The 16,566-nt window shown below is 49.1% G+C and overlaps 1 protein-coding gene across 1 annotated transcript in view; it reads left to right on the forward strand.

The window, feature by feature from the left end:
- The window catches only part of LOC126109449 (C3 and PZP-like alpha-2-macroglobulin domain-containing protein 8), a 968,006-nt gene that overhangs the window by 943,908 nt on the left and 7,532 nt on the right, over positions 1-16,566 (forward strand). The window contains exon 28 of the mRNA XM_049914479.1: positions 3,120-3,545. Coding sequence (XP_049770436.1) covers positions 3,120-3,545 — 426 coding nt within the window. The remainder of the gene's footprint in view (positions 1-3,119; positions 3,546-16,566) is intronic.

Raw genomic sequence — 16,566 nt, forward strand, 5'->3', positions numbered from 1 at the left:
TGATCGTCGAGGGGACACTGAATAGTGCACGGTACATCCAAACCGTCATCGAACCCATCGTTCTACCATTCCTAGACCGGCAAGGGAACTTGCTGTTCCAACAGGACAATGCACGTCCGCATGTATCCCGTGCCACCCAACGTGCTCTAGAAGGTGTAAGTCAACTACCCTGGCCAGCAAGATCTCCGGATCTGTCCCCCATTGAGCATGTTTGGGACTGGATGAAGCGTCGTCTCACGCGGTCTGCACGTCCAGCACGAACGCTGGTCCAACTGAGGCGCCAGGTGGAAATGGCATGGCAAGCCGTTCCACAGGACTACATCCAGCATCTCTACGATCGTCTCCATGGGAGAATAGCAGCCTGCATTGCTGCGAAAGGTGGATATACACTGTACTAGTGCCGACATTGTGCATGCTCTGTTGCCTGTGTCTATGTGCCTGTGGTTCTGTCAGTGTGATCATGTGATGTATCTGACCCCAGGAATGTGTCAATAAAGTTTCTCCTTCCTGGGACAATGAATTCACGGTGTTCTTATTTCAATTTCCAGGAGTGTATTTCTCTTCCTCATGTTCCCGACATTAATGCTACCAAGTCTGGTACTCGTGCGGTAATTAATGTCCGTGTTATAACGTGTTAAATAGTTAATTATAACCACCGGGTGCTACTGCACAAGTACTGCGCAAGATAAACATGTGGGGCATAGCGGATGCTGCCCTGTACCACTGCAGGTCATTTCCTTTCCTGTTCCACTCGCAAATGAAGTGAGGGAAAAGCGACTGGTTACAGGCTTCCGTACGAGTCATTACTTCCGTTATGTCGTTCTCGCAATCCTTACGCGACATGTGTGTTGGCGGCAGTAGGATTGTGCTGCACTCAGTCAAAAATGCCGGGTTTCTAAATTTTATCATCAGTTTCTTTTTTTCAGTTGACTGACGAATTCATCTGTGTTTAAGGTACGCGACCACTCAGACTGATATGTAAGAAATTCTAGAAGACGACTTGGTCCAAGACAAATTTTTTTACTGTGACGCATTTCGTTCATGAACAAAATGGTAAAAATTGCCCACGCGAGCAGGCAGCACATTAAAATACAGACTCTTATGTAAGATGTACACGTTAAGTGCAATTTCAAAAACTGTTAACCATGAGAAGTTGCATGCCAAAATTTGAAAATGCTATGTACATGTAGGAACTCCTCAATGAATAATGGATTTCCTGGTGTTCTGCTGTTGTCCACACTCACGTAGAACTACTCTCCGACCGATTCTTTTCATGATACGTTTCGTTAATTCCAGACTCATGTTCTTGCTCGTGAGCAAGTTACCTCTCACATTAAATGCAATTTCGGCCTGCTGCATTCTACTCCTAATTTCTTTCTGGCTTTTAAAACCCATTGTGATTCTACTGCCGGACGAAAAAACAACTCGTAGGCATTGTGGTCGGTTCTTATATTTACACTACTGGCCATTAAAATTGCGACAAAACGAAGGTGACGTGCTACAGACCGGAAATTTAACCGACAGGAAGAAGATGCTGTGATATGCAAATGATTACATTTCAGAGCATTCACACAAGGTTGGCGCCGGTGGCGACACCTACAACGAGCTGACATGAGGAAAGTTTCCAACCGATTTCTCATACACATTCAGTAGTTGACGGGCGTCGCCTGGTGAAACGTTTTTGTGATGCCTCGTGTAAGGGGGAGGAATACGTACCATCACGTTTCCTACTTTGATAAAGGACCGATTGTGGCCTATCGCGATTGCGGTTTATCGTATCACGACATTGCTGCTCGCGTTATTCGAGATCCAGTGACTGTTAGCAGAATATCGAATCGCTGGGTTCAGGAGGGTAATACGGAACGCCGTGCTGGATCCCAACGGCTTCGTATCACTAGCAGTCGAGATGACAGGCATCTTATCCGCACGGCTGTAACGGATCGTGCAGCCACGTCTCGATCCCTGAGTCAACAGATGGGGACGTTTGCAAGACAACAACCATCTGCACGAACAGTTCGACGACCTTTGCAGCAGCATGGGCTATCAGCTCGGGGACCATGGCTGCGGTTACCCTTGACGCTGCATCACAGACAGGAGCGTCTGCGATGGTGTACTCAACGACGAACCTGGGTGCACGAATGGCAAAACGTCATTTTTTCGGATGAATCCAGGTTCTGTTTACAGCATCATATGGTCGCATCCGTGTTTCGTGACATCGCGGTGAAATCACATTGGAAGCGTGTATTCGTCTTCGCCATACTGGCGTATCACCAGGCGTGATGGTAGGAGGTGCCATTGGTTACACGTCTCGGTCACCTCTTGTTCGGATTGACGGCACTTTGAAGAGTGGACGTTACATTTCAAATGTGTTACGACCTGTGGCTCAACCCTTCATTCGATCCCTGTGAAACCCTACATTTCAGCAGGATAATGCATGACCACATGTTGCAGGTCCTGTACAGGCCTTTCTGGATACAGAAAATGTTAGACTGCTGCCCTGGCAAGCACATTCTCCATATCTCTCACCAACTGAAAACGTCTGGTCAATAGTGGCCGAGCAACTGGCTCGTCACTATATGCCAGTCACTACTCTTGATGAACTGTGGTATCGTGTTGAAGCTGCATGGGCCGCTGTACCTGTACACGCCATCCAATCTCTGTTTGACTCAATTCCCAGCCGTATCAAGGACGTTATTAAGGCCAGAGGTGGTTCTTCTGGGTACTAATTTCTCAGGCTCTATGCACCCAAATTGTGCGAAAAGTAATCACATGCCACTTCTCGTATAATATATTTGTCCAATGAATCCCCGTTTATCATCTGCATTTCTACTTGGTGTAGCAATTTTAATGGCCAGTAGTGTAGTTCTAAGTCTAGGGGACTGATGACCTCAGATGTTAAGTGTCTTAGTGCTTAGAGGCATTTGAACCATTTTTTGATCATTCTCGTGCAATATTGGTTGCAGAAAATACTTTCCTCTTTGTTAAGGTCCTTTCTAGATCGTATTTCGTCATTCTTCTTTGTGACCGCAGCAGTTTCTTCGTATCGTGGCATGTCCATCATTTCTGATCCACACCAATTACGGTGTACAAAAGCTGTATCACGTGTTCGACCATTGCAGGTGGAGTCCAGATGGGGTCCAACTTCTCTGAGGTGTGCGAGTGCGGGCAGGAGTGCCAGCACGACCTGGTCGAGCCCCAGCCTTCGCCAGAGACGCCAGTCACCACCACGACGACCACAGCCACGACGACGGCGTCGGCGGCCCCCGACGCCGCTGGCGGTCACGACCAGCGGCCGGACACGACCACGAGGTCCCTGCCCACGCCGACACCACGACCCACCAGTACGTCTGACGAGCCTGGGGGAGGTGACGTCACCTACAGTGGAGCGGGGGCGGTGACGACGACGACGACAACGCCCACGACCACGACCGAGGAGCCGGAGTCCGTCAACATCATCATCACGGACGACAACGCCGAGCTGGAGAGCCAGAAGGAGCGCCCGGCAGGGAAGAGATACGGCCCCTCCTCCAAGAGTGCGAGTCCAGGTCAGCTGCCTTCATCTGGATCCATCTACCCCTCATCCTGCATTTGAACGGGTCATTAGAGATCTATACCTCGTGGTCATAATTAAGGTGGAGCTACTCTCAGAGGTCCGGTGCAGGCTGTAATTGTCGTCTGGCAGGAACACAGGACGACAGTTACTGAACTATATGAAATAAACTCGTCACAACTTCTGAACGGCTTGCGTTAGAACGTTAAAACTGCACGGTTGGCAGCAGGGCCTTGTAGGAATTAGTGTGGTTTGGTTTAGTTACAAAGCCCACCCTCATTTGGATGGTCCGCAGCTCGTGGTCTTGCACTTCCCGCACACGGGGTCCTGGCTTCGATTCCCAGTGGGGTCAGGGATTTTCACTGCCTCGAGATGACTGGGTGATGTTGTGTTGTCTTCATCTTCATCATTCATCCCCATTATGGTCGGAGGAAGGCAATGGCAAACCACCTCCACTACGACCTCGCATAATCAGCAGAGCGAGTCTCCCACACCGTTCGCTACACTCCTCAGAGTGCGGGACCACATCATCATCGTCATTTGTATGGGTTCGCCAATAACAGAAAGTGGCGCATTTGAAGGACTGAGAATCCGGTTATTTCGCTATGAGAAGTCTGTTCTCCCTCAACAGTGACTGAGGTGTGCACTGTCACGGAATAATTGATGCCATGTCCCTTCTTGGCATAGTGACTACGGAATGGTACGTGAAGGTTTTGGAAGATGATTTCATCCCAATCACCCAAAGTGACCCTGATTTCGACAAGATGTGATTCTCGACCCCACCGAAGCAGGAGAGTGTGTGATTTCCTGGAGGAGCACTCTGGGACCGCGTTCTGGCTCTGGGGTACCCATAGGCCACTGGCATTGGCCTCGATTGGCCGCCATATTCTCCAGATCTGAACAGGTGCGACTCTTTCTTGTGGGGCTATCATCATCATCATCATCATCAGCCATTTCAATCATTAGGTGATGTGCCTCTTCGAGTCGTGGATTCAGGTAGGCTTTCAGAAGTCTTCTCCAAGTGGGACGGTCTTGGGCAGTTCTCTGCCAGGTGTTACCAGCGATCTTCTTGATGTCTTTCTCCCATCTGTCTGGTGGCCTTCCTCTAGGCCTCTGGTGCTCTCTCGGACTCCACTCCAGTACTAGCTTCGTCCATCTGTTGTCTTTTCTTCTTGCAACGTGGCCAGCCCACTGCCATTTCAAGGAACCTACTCTCTCTAAGATGTCATTAATCTTCGTCACAGACCGGATGTCATCTGCCCTTTTCCTGTCCTTTCTTGTATAGCCCAGCATTGATCTCTCCATGGCTCTCTTTGCTGCCCTAAGTTTCCCTTTTGTGAATGAGTTCAGTGTCCATGTGTCGCAGCCATACGTCATCACAGGAAGAATGCATTGATCAAATACTGCTTTCTTCAGATTTACTGGCATTTTTGATCTGAATACTTTTGAATTATTCCCAAATGCTTGCCAGCCAAGCTTGATGCGTCGATAGATTTCTGGCCTTATGTCTCCCTTCATATTTATAATCTGGCCAAGGTAGACATATTCACTGACCTCTTCTAGTAGACTGTCCTTGACTTTCACATCTCCAGCTGGGACCCATTTGTTGGATATTACTTTTGTTTTGGAAAGGTTCATGTTCGAGCCAACCAGCTGACATTCCGATGCAAGATCTGTAACTAAGTTTTGGAGCTCTGCGAAGTCTTTGGCCAGTAAGGCAATATCATCAGCAAATCTCAAGTTGGTAAGCCTTCTTCCATTAATTCTAATTCCCTTACCTTCCCAGCTCAGCCGTTTCCAATACAGCAGAGAACAGTTTTGGGGAGATGGGATCGCCTTGCTTGACACCCCTCATGATGCGGAATTCTTGAGTTGATTCGCCGATGTTAACATAAGCTGAAGAATTCTCGTAGATTTTCCTGAGCACTTCAATGTATGCTGCTCCCACTCATTGCCTTTCAAAAGGCATTTGACTCCGTTGTGGGGCTATATTAAACACAAAATGTACAACAATAGTCAAAATTTAAAAATCTTTTTTAAATTTATTTTTTTTAAACGACGGGAGTGGCGATGACCGTGCAAACTGAGAGGAGCCCCGCGGCAGCGGACACGGCCTGACTAAATTTTGACTACCGCTTTCACCAGATGACGGTATATTGGACGTGAATGGTGGGGAGTGGCTACAGGGCAATGTTCAACGTTACCATGTTATAAATAGCGTATATTGCCTGAGGATGCACCGATAAGTGGTGCGAAACCGGTCGCAGATTTAATAAAAATTACAACCAGTGCGGAATTTTCTTTGAAAAAGATCATCAGACGGCAACTCCAGCGCCAACCACAAACAGCATTAACAGTCCCTGTACTGACCAACCACGTGCAACAGGCATGGAACTTCAGCCCACTACTGACATCCGGCACCCGTACAACTCACGTCTGCATGCTTACATGTGCCCGACCGAGACTCGAACTCGGGACCTTCGCCTTTCGCGGGCAAGTGCTCTACCATCTGAGCTACCGAAGCACGACTCACGCCCGGTACTCACAGTCTCGGTCGTGCACACAGTTTTAATCTGCCAGGAAGTTTCATATCAGCGCACACTCCGCTGCAGAGTGAAAATCTCATTCTGGAAACATCCCCCATGCTGTGGCTAAGCCATGTCTCTGCAGTATCATTTCTTTCAGGAGTGCTAGATCTGCAAGGTTCGCAGGAGAGCTTCTGTAAAGTTTGGAAGGTAGGAGACGATATACTGGCAGAAGTAAAGCTGTGAGTACCGGGCGTGAGTCGTGCTTCGGTAGCTCAGATGGTAGAGCACTTGCCCGCGAAAGGCAAAAGTCCCGAGTTCGAGTCTCGGTCGGGCACACAGTTTCAATCTGCCAGGAAGTTTCATATCAGCGCACACTCCGCTGAAGAGTGAAAATTTCATTCTAGTTCTAATTTTGGCCACCAGGTGCAAATCTAGCGCTGCAAACAGAAGCAAACAGAAGAAAGACGTATAGGAATGTGTAGATATGTAGTGGATTAGGAACGAGATGTGGGCAGAAAGGTCAAACAAGTGGAAAAGGCGTAATGTCGATTTGATTGCTAACTGCTACGTACCTTGTTGTGTCTATACAAGACAGTCTAGACACAGGGTGAGGTTACCGATAGGCACGCGTACACACACGCCGGCTGGCGTGAGTTCTGGAACAGGATACTTAATGAATGCTAATAAGAAAAGAACGGAGCTTCTCGTATACTTAACTTTATTCTCTTGTGTGGTACATCTCTATGGTGAATACAAGTAAGACTCTCTCCAGATATGGTTAACTGCGCCTTGCTAGGTCGTAGCTATGGACTTAGCTGAAGGCTATTCTAACTGTCTCTCGGCAAATGAGAGGAAGGCTTCGTACGTCTAGTCGCTAGCAATGTCGTCCGTACAACTGGGGCGAGTGCTAGTCCGTCTTTCTAGACCTGCCATGTGGTGGCACTAGGTCTGCAAGTACTGATGGCGGCGACACGCGGGTCCGACATGTACTAATGGACCGCGGCCGATTTAAGCTACCACCTAGCAAGTGTGGTGTCTGGCGGTGACACCACATTCCTCCCCCGCAAATCGGCGAACGGTCGTGTTATAAGGCTTCCGCCCGCCGTGGGGAGGACCCCATGTTGACGTATGCGATGAGGTGGGGAGCCTAACAACAGGCGAGGCTGTGCCACCCGCACCCGGCCATTCGGTCCGAGGGGAGCTAGGAAACGCCTGGAAACCTACTCCAGGGTGCACGTCAACATGCGGCGTATGCGCCCGTAATGAGACAGGGTCGACCTCCATTGCGTCGGGGTAGCCGACGCGCGATGACGCCATGTGGTCCGGAGCGGGCAAGAGTTCCATGGCGGAGGACAGCTGGTCACGGGAAGCGATCGGCGGCGCGTGACCCAGGGAGGCGGATGGCGGCTGCAGCGAAGCGTCCTCGGCGGGCGGCGCCGGCGGCGGCTGCTGCGGCGACGGCGGCGGCGCGACGCAATGAGGCAAAATGGACGGCATCGTCGGTAACACCTGGGGATGAGGCGAGCCAGTAGATGGGACCCCAGGGCGCCGACCGGACGGCTCCGTCGCTGAAAGCAGACGGGGAGCGGCAGAACCCAGGCGACGACAGAGGCGCAGCTGATTGAGATGCCGACGCACCTCACCAGAGGCCCCCATAACCAAATACATCGCGCGGCCGAGGCAGCGAAGAATGCGCCCTGCGAGCCAACGCCGTGAACCGCGATAGTTGCGATAGAATACAACGTCGCCTGGAGCAAAAGCAGGAGTCTGCCGCTGCACAGGAACCTGATGCGGCGGATGCAGCAAAGACATCAAGGTTCGATGAGGACGACCGTGAAGCAACTCAGCCGGCGAGCGACCATCGCGGGGCTGAGAGCGATACGAAGACAAAAAGAGCAACAAGGCGTCCTCCCGAGAATGCGACTCTTTCAATTTCAACATCTGCGACTTAAAAGTCCGGACCAAACGTTCAGCGGCACCGTTTGACTGAGGCGAAAACGGCGCGGACGTCAGATGTTGAATACCATTGGCCTGGCAGAATGACTGAAATTCTGCGGACATGAATTGTGGACCATTGTCGGAAACAATAGTCTGTGGGAGACCTTCAATGCAAAAGATAGCAGACAACGCTTGGATGGTGGCAGATGACGTCGTGGAAGACATCCGGACAACAAAAGGAAAATTACTGAAGGAATCGACAACAACCAACCATCTAGCATTCCAGAATGGACCAGCAAAATTTACGTGTAAGCGTTGCCAAGGGGAAGTGGCTTTCGGCCATGCAAAGAATTTCCGCGGCGGTGCGGATTGTTGTTCGGCACACGCCATGCAAGAAGAACACATATTCGTAATCGCAGCATCGATGCCGAACCAAGTACAGTGCTGACGAGCAAGTTGTTTCGTACGCACTATACCCCAATGTCCTTGGTGGAGAAGCTTTAAGACAGAGGACTGTAACGAACGTGGGACCACGACCCTAGACTGATCATTATCAGAACGCAACAACAAAACACCACGTCGTACAAAAAGTCTCTCCTTGTGAGCAAAAAATCGGCGAACCATCGGATCCTCGATCCGTGACTTCGACAAGGGCCATTGCGTAGTAACAAAACGCAAAACGGTAGCAAGGACAGGGTCTGCAGCTGTGGCTGTAGCTACACGACGAAAATCAATCGGAAACGATTCGACCACGTCATCAGTTTCCGCATCAATGAACATGCAAGCAAGTTCGGAAGAATCGAATGCTTTATCCGCAGCAACTGGCAAACGGGACAACGCATCTGCGTTTCCGTGCTTAGCAGTGGACCGGTACAAGATATCGTAGCGGTACTGCGAGAGGAAAAGAGACCAGCGAATGAATTTCTGCGCTGTACGTGGAGGTACAGGCTTGTTCGGATGAAAAAGCGATGTCAAAGGTTTGTGGTCTGTAATGATGGTAAAGTGACGACCATACAAGAAATCGTGAAACTTCGTAACACCAAACACGAGAGCCAAAGCTTCTTTCTCTATCTGGGAATAATTTCTTTGCGCTGACGAGAGCAATTTGGACGCAAAGGCAATAGGGCGATCATGCGAACCATCTTTGTGCGCAAGTACAGCACCGATCCCGAAATCCGATGCATCTACCATCAACAAAAGGGGTTTCTGGGGATCGAATGGCGTAAGGCAAGTATTTGAAAGCAACGCCGATGTCAATTGGCGAAAGGCGCGTTCGCATTCCGTCGACCAGACGAACGGAACACCTTTACGGCGTAAGCGATGAAGCGGAGCTGAAATGGAAGAGGCATGAGGAAGAAATTTATGATAATAATTAATTTTTCCCAACACACTCTGTAGCTGCTTCACATTTTGCGGCGAAGGCAAGTCCTGTATGGCACGGAGGTGCTCAGGACTCGGATGTATGCCTTGGGCATTAATTACATGGCCCAGATATGGCAAGTCACGAGCAAAAAACACACATTTGTCCTTCCTCAAGCGGAGACCATTCTGTCGCAAGACCTGAAATAATGTTCGGAGATTTTGTAAATGTTCCGCTTCTGTCTTTCCGGAGATCACTATATCGTCCAGATAGTTTGCTGCAGTAGGGACCGACGCACAAATAGTTTGTAAATATTGCTGAAATAATGCAGGGGCGGATGCACACCCGAATGGCAGTCTTTTGAATCTGTACAATCCAAGATGCGTGTTAACCACCAATACGCGCTGGGATTCTTCGTCCACCGGTATTTGCAAGTACGCATCTGCTAGGTCCAACTTTGAAAAATATTTTCCCGGGCACAGTTTGTCAAAGAGATCTTCCGGGCGGGGCAAAGGAAAAGTAGCAGTCACTAGTTGTGGATTCACTGTTGCTTTGAAGTCCACGCAAAGTCTCAATTTTCCGGAAGGTTTTTGCAAAATAACTAAGGGTGAGGCCCAAAGAGAAGCCTGCACACGTTCAATGACACCTTGCGATTATAGATCGTTTAATGTTCTTGCGACCTCATCACGCAATGCGTGGGGAACATTGCGCGCTCTGAAAAATTTCGGTTGCGCGTTGACTTTTAGTTCCAAATGTGCTTCATAGTTCTTAGCGCAACCAAGGCCCGGTACAAAAATATCTGCAAATTCCTCACATAGACTAGAAACACTGGCCGAAGGCACAGTCTGGTTCACTGATAGGACCTGATTCACAATAGACAGGTTAAACAATTGAAATAAATCTAAACCAAACAAGTTCACTGCAGCAGATGAACGAAGAACGTAAAACGACACAAGTTTCGTTTGTCCCTTGTATGTTGCAAGAAGGCTGCACTGTCCTAACACAGGGATATGCTGTCCTGAATAACTAGTGAGCTGAACTTTTGCGGCACGCAACGGCGGGGCGCCCAGTTGTTTGTACGTGGCGTGATTGAGCAATGAAACTGCAGCTCCGGTATCGAGCTGGAATGGTATCACTTGTCCGGCAAAGTCCAAATCTACAAAGAGTTTATTGTCTTGCTGACGACAAGAGCGACTGTTTTGTGCAACTTGAACAGACACAGGTACAGAATCACTTGCGACGTGACGGGATTGCCGCCGACGTCGACGCACACTTTTTGTGGGACGAACACAGTCACTATGAGAGAGAGGAACACTGGGCGGAGTGGCATTAACTACGTGAATGTCCATGGGCGAATGTTCCCGAGCCTGAGTGTCCTTGGTTCGATTCCGGCGCGAAGCAAAGGGCCTGGAACGGTTGTGATTGTCTAATCTGAGCTTTTTCTGGCAAACACTTTGAACATGTCCTTTCTTTTGACAGTAAAAACAAATAGCTTGGCGTGACGGGCAACGTTCACGCGAATGTCTAGTAGCACACCGCGGGCATGATTTCACTGCATTTGTGTGCTGGCGAGGCACACCTGGTTTAGAGCGCGGCGTCAGCTGCGTCGAAGTGCGCGAGGGCCGGTTACCGGGCCGCGCAGCGCGTCCAGCGGGCCGGTTAATGTTACACACTGCTGGCGAAGCTTCAAAAGATTCCTGAGCACAGTCAAGTGTGTCTTGCCTATCCAATATGTCTATCACTTGTTGAAGGGAGGGATTAACTAGTTTCAAAATCTGTTCCCTTATGCGAACATCAGAAACGTTCTGTGCTATTGCATCACGCACCATTGTATCTGAATAAGGAAGGCCACAGTCACACTGAAATTCACAATCCCTAGTAAGGCCTTGCAAAGTTGCAACCCACTCCCTATTAGTTTGACCGGCCGTACGTTTTGTACGAAAGAACGTATACCTTTTTGCAACCACATTAACTGTTTCTTTGAAATAGGCATCTAAAGCCGACACAATTTCCTCGTAGGACAGAGTTGCTACGTCGCGTCGGAGAAACAATTTCACTATCACACGGTACGTTTGCACGCCGACACAAGACAATAAGTGAGGCTGCCGCTCGTTACCTTGAATTCTGTAGGCGGCGAGATGGAATCCAAACTGTCGGGACCACTCCGGCCATGTTTCCTGCGCCGCGTCAAAGTTGCGAAACGGCGGTGCAACTGCATGTTGTGGCTGCGGGAGCGGCGAAGCGGCGGCTGCCGCATCGGTTTGAATGGCACGTTGACCCTGGACGAGCTGTCCAAGGGCATCCAATAACGCCTGCGTCTGCTGATTCTGCAAGCGATAAAATTCGGACAGTACATCTGGAGATTGTGGCGAAGCCATGACACAAGTAAATGTAAGCAATTAGAAAGAACAAAACCCTTTTTTAACTCGTCGCCATGTTTTGTTGTGTCTATACAAGACAGTCTAGACACAGGGTGAGGTTACCGATAGGCACGCGTACACACACGCCGGCTGGCGTGAGTTCTGGAACAGGATACTTAATGAATGCTAATAAGAAAAGAACGGAGCTTCTCGTATACTTAACTTTATTCTCTTGTGTGGTACATTCTATGGTGAATACAAGTAAGACTCTCTCCAGATATGGTTAACTGCGCCTTGCTAGGTCGTAGCTATGGACTTAGCTGAAGGCTATTCTAACTGTCTCTCGGCAAATGAGAGGAAGGCTTCGTACGTCTAGTCGCTAGCAATGTCGTCCGTACAACTGGGGCGAGTGCTAGTCCGTCTTTCTAGACCTGCCATGTGGTGGCGCTAGGTCTGCAAGTACTGATGGCGGCGACACGCGGGTCCGACATGTACTAATGGACCGCGGCCGATTTAAGCTACCACCTAGCAAGTGTGGTGTCTGGCGGTGACACCACATACCTAATTAGTTCAGTATGAGCATCGGGGGCGTCTACAAGATGCTGAACAGCGCCAGATTTGCACCTGGTGGCCAAAATTGGAAATAATTTTCTTCCAGCGTAAATAGGCATGGCATTAACGCATCAGGATATCTACCAAGTTCCACTGCTGCACGATAATTACAGCCAACACTGGACTTCCATGAGTTGTTGCACTATGATTGTAGCTACCTGGTATTTAACGCTTTGGGAAACATGCTATGAACTGGACTATTACACTGCCTGACAAAAAAATGTGAAGCGTCAAGAAGCACAGGAGGATGTGAAGTGAAACTTCCGAGTTTCTGAGGGGGTCACATGCTAGTTTACTGATTACAAAATAAACTCAAATTTGTGAAGAACTAGACACTGTGACCGCACTTATCAGGAAGACGCTGCACTCTGTCTGGTCTGGGTACATGCTGTTGTTTGGTTTGGAAGGGTGTCGTAAAGCCATTGTAACCTTTCTTAAAGGAAGCTGGCCCACAACTGTTGTAACTGGCCCTTGAGATCAAGGTTACTGGCACGGACATAGAGCTGACGTCCAAGATAATCCAACAAATATTGTATCAGGGAAGAGTCTGGTGATCTTGCTGGCCAAAAGTGTATCTCAGCATTGAGCGGACAGTTCATAGAGACTCCTAGCGTGTGTATATGAGCACTGTCATGCTGCTATGATACTGTCAAATGGTTCAAATGGCTCTGAGCACTATGGGACTTTTCTGAGGTCATCAGTCCCCTAGAACTTAGAACTACTTAAACCTAACTAACCTAAGAACATCACACACCTCCATGCCCGAGGTAGGATTCGAACCTGCGACCGTATCGGTCACGCGGTTCCAGACTGTAGCGCCTAGAACCGCTCGGCCATGATACTGTCGCCACGACAAGTAACACATGAGGAGGCAGGATGTCCATCACATACTGCTGTGCTGTCAGAGTTCCCTCAACTATTATCAGGTCCAAAGGCATACCCAAAGGTTCCCCAGACTGAAACGCCATGAGTATCACCGCTGTTCCTCGCCTAAACATTGGAAGAATGAGATCTCTCTCGAGGTCATCACCATATTCGCCGATGAGAACTACGATTCACCCCCTGAACACTGAGCGAGGTGGCGCAATGGTTAGCACACTGGACTCCCATTCGGCAGAACGATGGTTCAAACCCACGTACGGCCATCCTGATTTAAGTTTTCTGTGATTTCCCTAAATCACTTCAGGCAAATGCCGGGATGGTTCCTTGGAAAGGGCATGGCCGACTTCCTTTCCCATCATTTCCTAATCCGATGAGACCAATGTCCTGACTGTTTGGTTCCCTGCCCCCAAATCAACCAACCAACCGTCCACCCCGATAGCTGAGAGGTCAGCGTGACGGATTGCCGTCCTACGGGCCCGGGTTCGATTCCCGGCTGGGTCGGAGATTTTCGCCACTCAGGGACTGGGTGTTGTGTTATCTTCATCATCATTTCATCACCATCCAGCGCGCAGGTCACCCAAGGTGTCGTCGAATGTAATAAGACCGGCCAGACCTGCCCTGCAAGGGGCCTCCCAGCCAATGACGAGAAACGCTCATTTCCAACCAACCAACCGTTACTGAACACAACGCAACTCCACTCATCACCAGTCTATGATCCCTGCTCACAGCACCACTCCAAATGCACCTGCTTGTTTTGCGATGTTAATGGTAGGGTACACGTGGAATGCTAATTCCCCAGTTGGCTACTCCTAGAGTCTGACCAATGGCACCATATGAAACAGAAGTTGCTGAGAGTCCATTACAAGGTGGATTCAAGTTCTAAGGCCTCCGATTTTTTTTCTAATTAACTACTCACCCGACATCGATGAAACTAGCATTACTTCTCGACGTAATCGCACTGCAGACGTACACATATTTCACAACGCTGACGCCATGATTCCATGGCAGCGGCGAAGGCTTCTTTAGGAGTCTGTTTTGACCACTGGAAAATCGCTGAGGCAATAGCAGCATGGCTGGTGAATGTGCGGCCACGGAGAGTGTCTTTCATTGTTGGAAAAAGCCAAAAGTCACTAGGAGCCACGTCAGGTGAGTAGGGAGCAGGAGGAATCACTTCAAAGTTGTTATCACAAAGACACTGTTGCGTAACGTTAGCTCGATGTGCGGGTGCATTGTCTCGGTGAAACAGCACACGCGCAGCCCTTCCCGGACGTTTTTGTTGCAGTGCAGGAAGGAATTTGTTCTTCAAAACATTTTCGTAGGATGCACCTGTTACCGTAGTGCCCTTTGGAACGCAATGGGTAAGGATTACGCCCTTGCTGTCCCAGAACATGGACACCATCATTTTTTCAGCACTGGCGGTTACCTGAAATTTTTTTGGTGGCGGTGAATCTGTGTGCTTCCATTGAGCTGACTGGTGCTTTGTTTCTGGATTGAAAAATGGCGTCCACGTCTCATCCATTGTCACAACCGACGAAAATAAAGTCCCATTCGTGCTGTCGTTGCGCGTCAACATTGCTCGGCAACATGCCACACGGGCAGCCATGTGGCCGTCCATCAGCATTCGTGGCACCCACCTGGATGACACTTTTCGCATTTTCAGGTCGTCATGCAGGATTGTGTGCACAGAACCCACAGATATGCCAACTCTGGAGGCGATCTGTTCAACAGTCAATCGGCGATCCCCCAAAACAACTTTCTCGATCATGTCGTCAGACCGGCTTGTGCGGGCCCGAGGTTGTTTCGGTTTGTTGTCACACGATATTCTGCCTTCATTAAACTGTCGCACCCACGAATGCACTTTCGACACATCTATGACTCCGTCACCACGTGTCTCCTTCAACTGTCGATGAATTTCAATTGGTTTCACACCACACAAATTCAGAAAACGCTGCACGCTGTTCAAGTAAGGAAAACGTCGCCATTTTAAGTATTTAAAACAGTTCTCATTCTCGCCGCTGGCAGTAAAATTCCATCTGGCGTACGGTGCTGCCATCTCTGGGACGTATTGACAATGAACGCGGTCCCATTTTAATACAATGCACATGTTTCTATCTCTTTCCAGTCTGGAGAAAAAAAATCGGAGGCCTTAGAACTTGAATGCACCTCGTACTTCTTCCCAGATGGCAAGTGCAGATGTGTAGGGGTTACGATGTGCTCGGTGCACATCACGGTGATGCTTTCTTTTGGTGGTCAGATGTGGTCGATCAGAGCCTTAACGAGGAGTATGCCTGTCCTCACGTTCCCATGCAGTCCAAAATGGTGCGACAGTCACATCCGAATGCCCCACAAACCTTGATACTGCACGATTCGACCAGCCGTCCAAATCGCGAGCCGCAATGGGGCCTCAACCAAGATCTGTCAGGCGCTGACAACGAGTACGCGTCATCTCCATGTCATTGCGAGCAATAAACACAACATCCGACGCTTTTCATAATCCTTATATCCCATATGAGGCTGGTAACACCACTAAACAGGAACAACACTAATACACTGTGACATCTGTTCTACCTGTTGGGGAGAACTACTGTTCGTCATTTACATACCTGCTAATGGTGTGTACCAGTATGAAGTTACAGTGACATCCAATCACGTGTTCTGAATGCTTCACTTTATTTGTCAAGCAGTGTATTCACACCAAGTCTGGTGTGCCCCAGGGAAGTGTGGTAGGTCCGCTGTTGTTTTCTATTTACATAAATGATCTTTTGGATAGGGTGGATAGCAATGTGCGGCTCTTTGCTGATGATGCTGTGGTGTAAGGGAAAGTATCGTCGTTGAGTGACTGTAGGAGGATACAAGATGACTGGGACAGGATTTGTGATAGGTGTAAAGAATGGCAGCTAACTCTAAATATAGATAAATGTAAATTAATGCACATGAATAGGAAAAATAATCCTGTAATGTTTGAATACTCCATCAGTAGTGTAGCGCTTGACACAGTCACGTCGATTAAATATTTGGGCGTGACATTGCAGAGCGATATGAAGTGGGACAAGCGTGTAATGGCAGTTGTGTGGAAGGTGGATAGTCGTCTTCGGTTCATTGGTAGAATTTTGGGAAGATGTGGTTCATCTGTAAAGGAGACAGCTTATAAAACACTAATACGGCCTATTCTTGAGTACTGCTCGAGCGTTTGGGATCCCTATCAGGTCGGATTGAGGGAGGACATAGAAGCAATTCAGAGGCGGGCTGCTAGGTTTGTTACTCGTAGGTTTGATCATCACGCGAGTGTTACGGAAATGCTTCAGGAACTCGGGTGGGACTCTCTATAGGAAAGGA

This window comes from Schistocerca cancellata, chromosome 12 (genome assembly GCF_023864275.1).
Source record: "Schistocerca cancellata isolate TAMUIC-IGC-003103 chromosome 12, iqSchCanc2.1, whole genome shotgun sequence".
Lineage (NCBI taxonomy): Eukaryota > Metazoa > Arthropoda > Insecta > Orthoptera > Acrididae > Schistocerca > Schistocerca cancellata.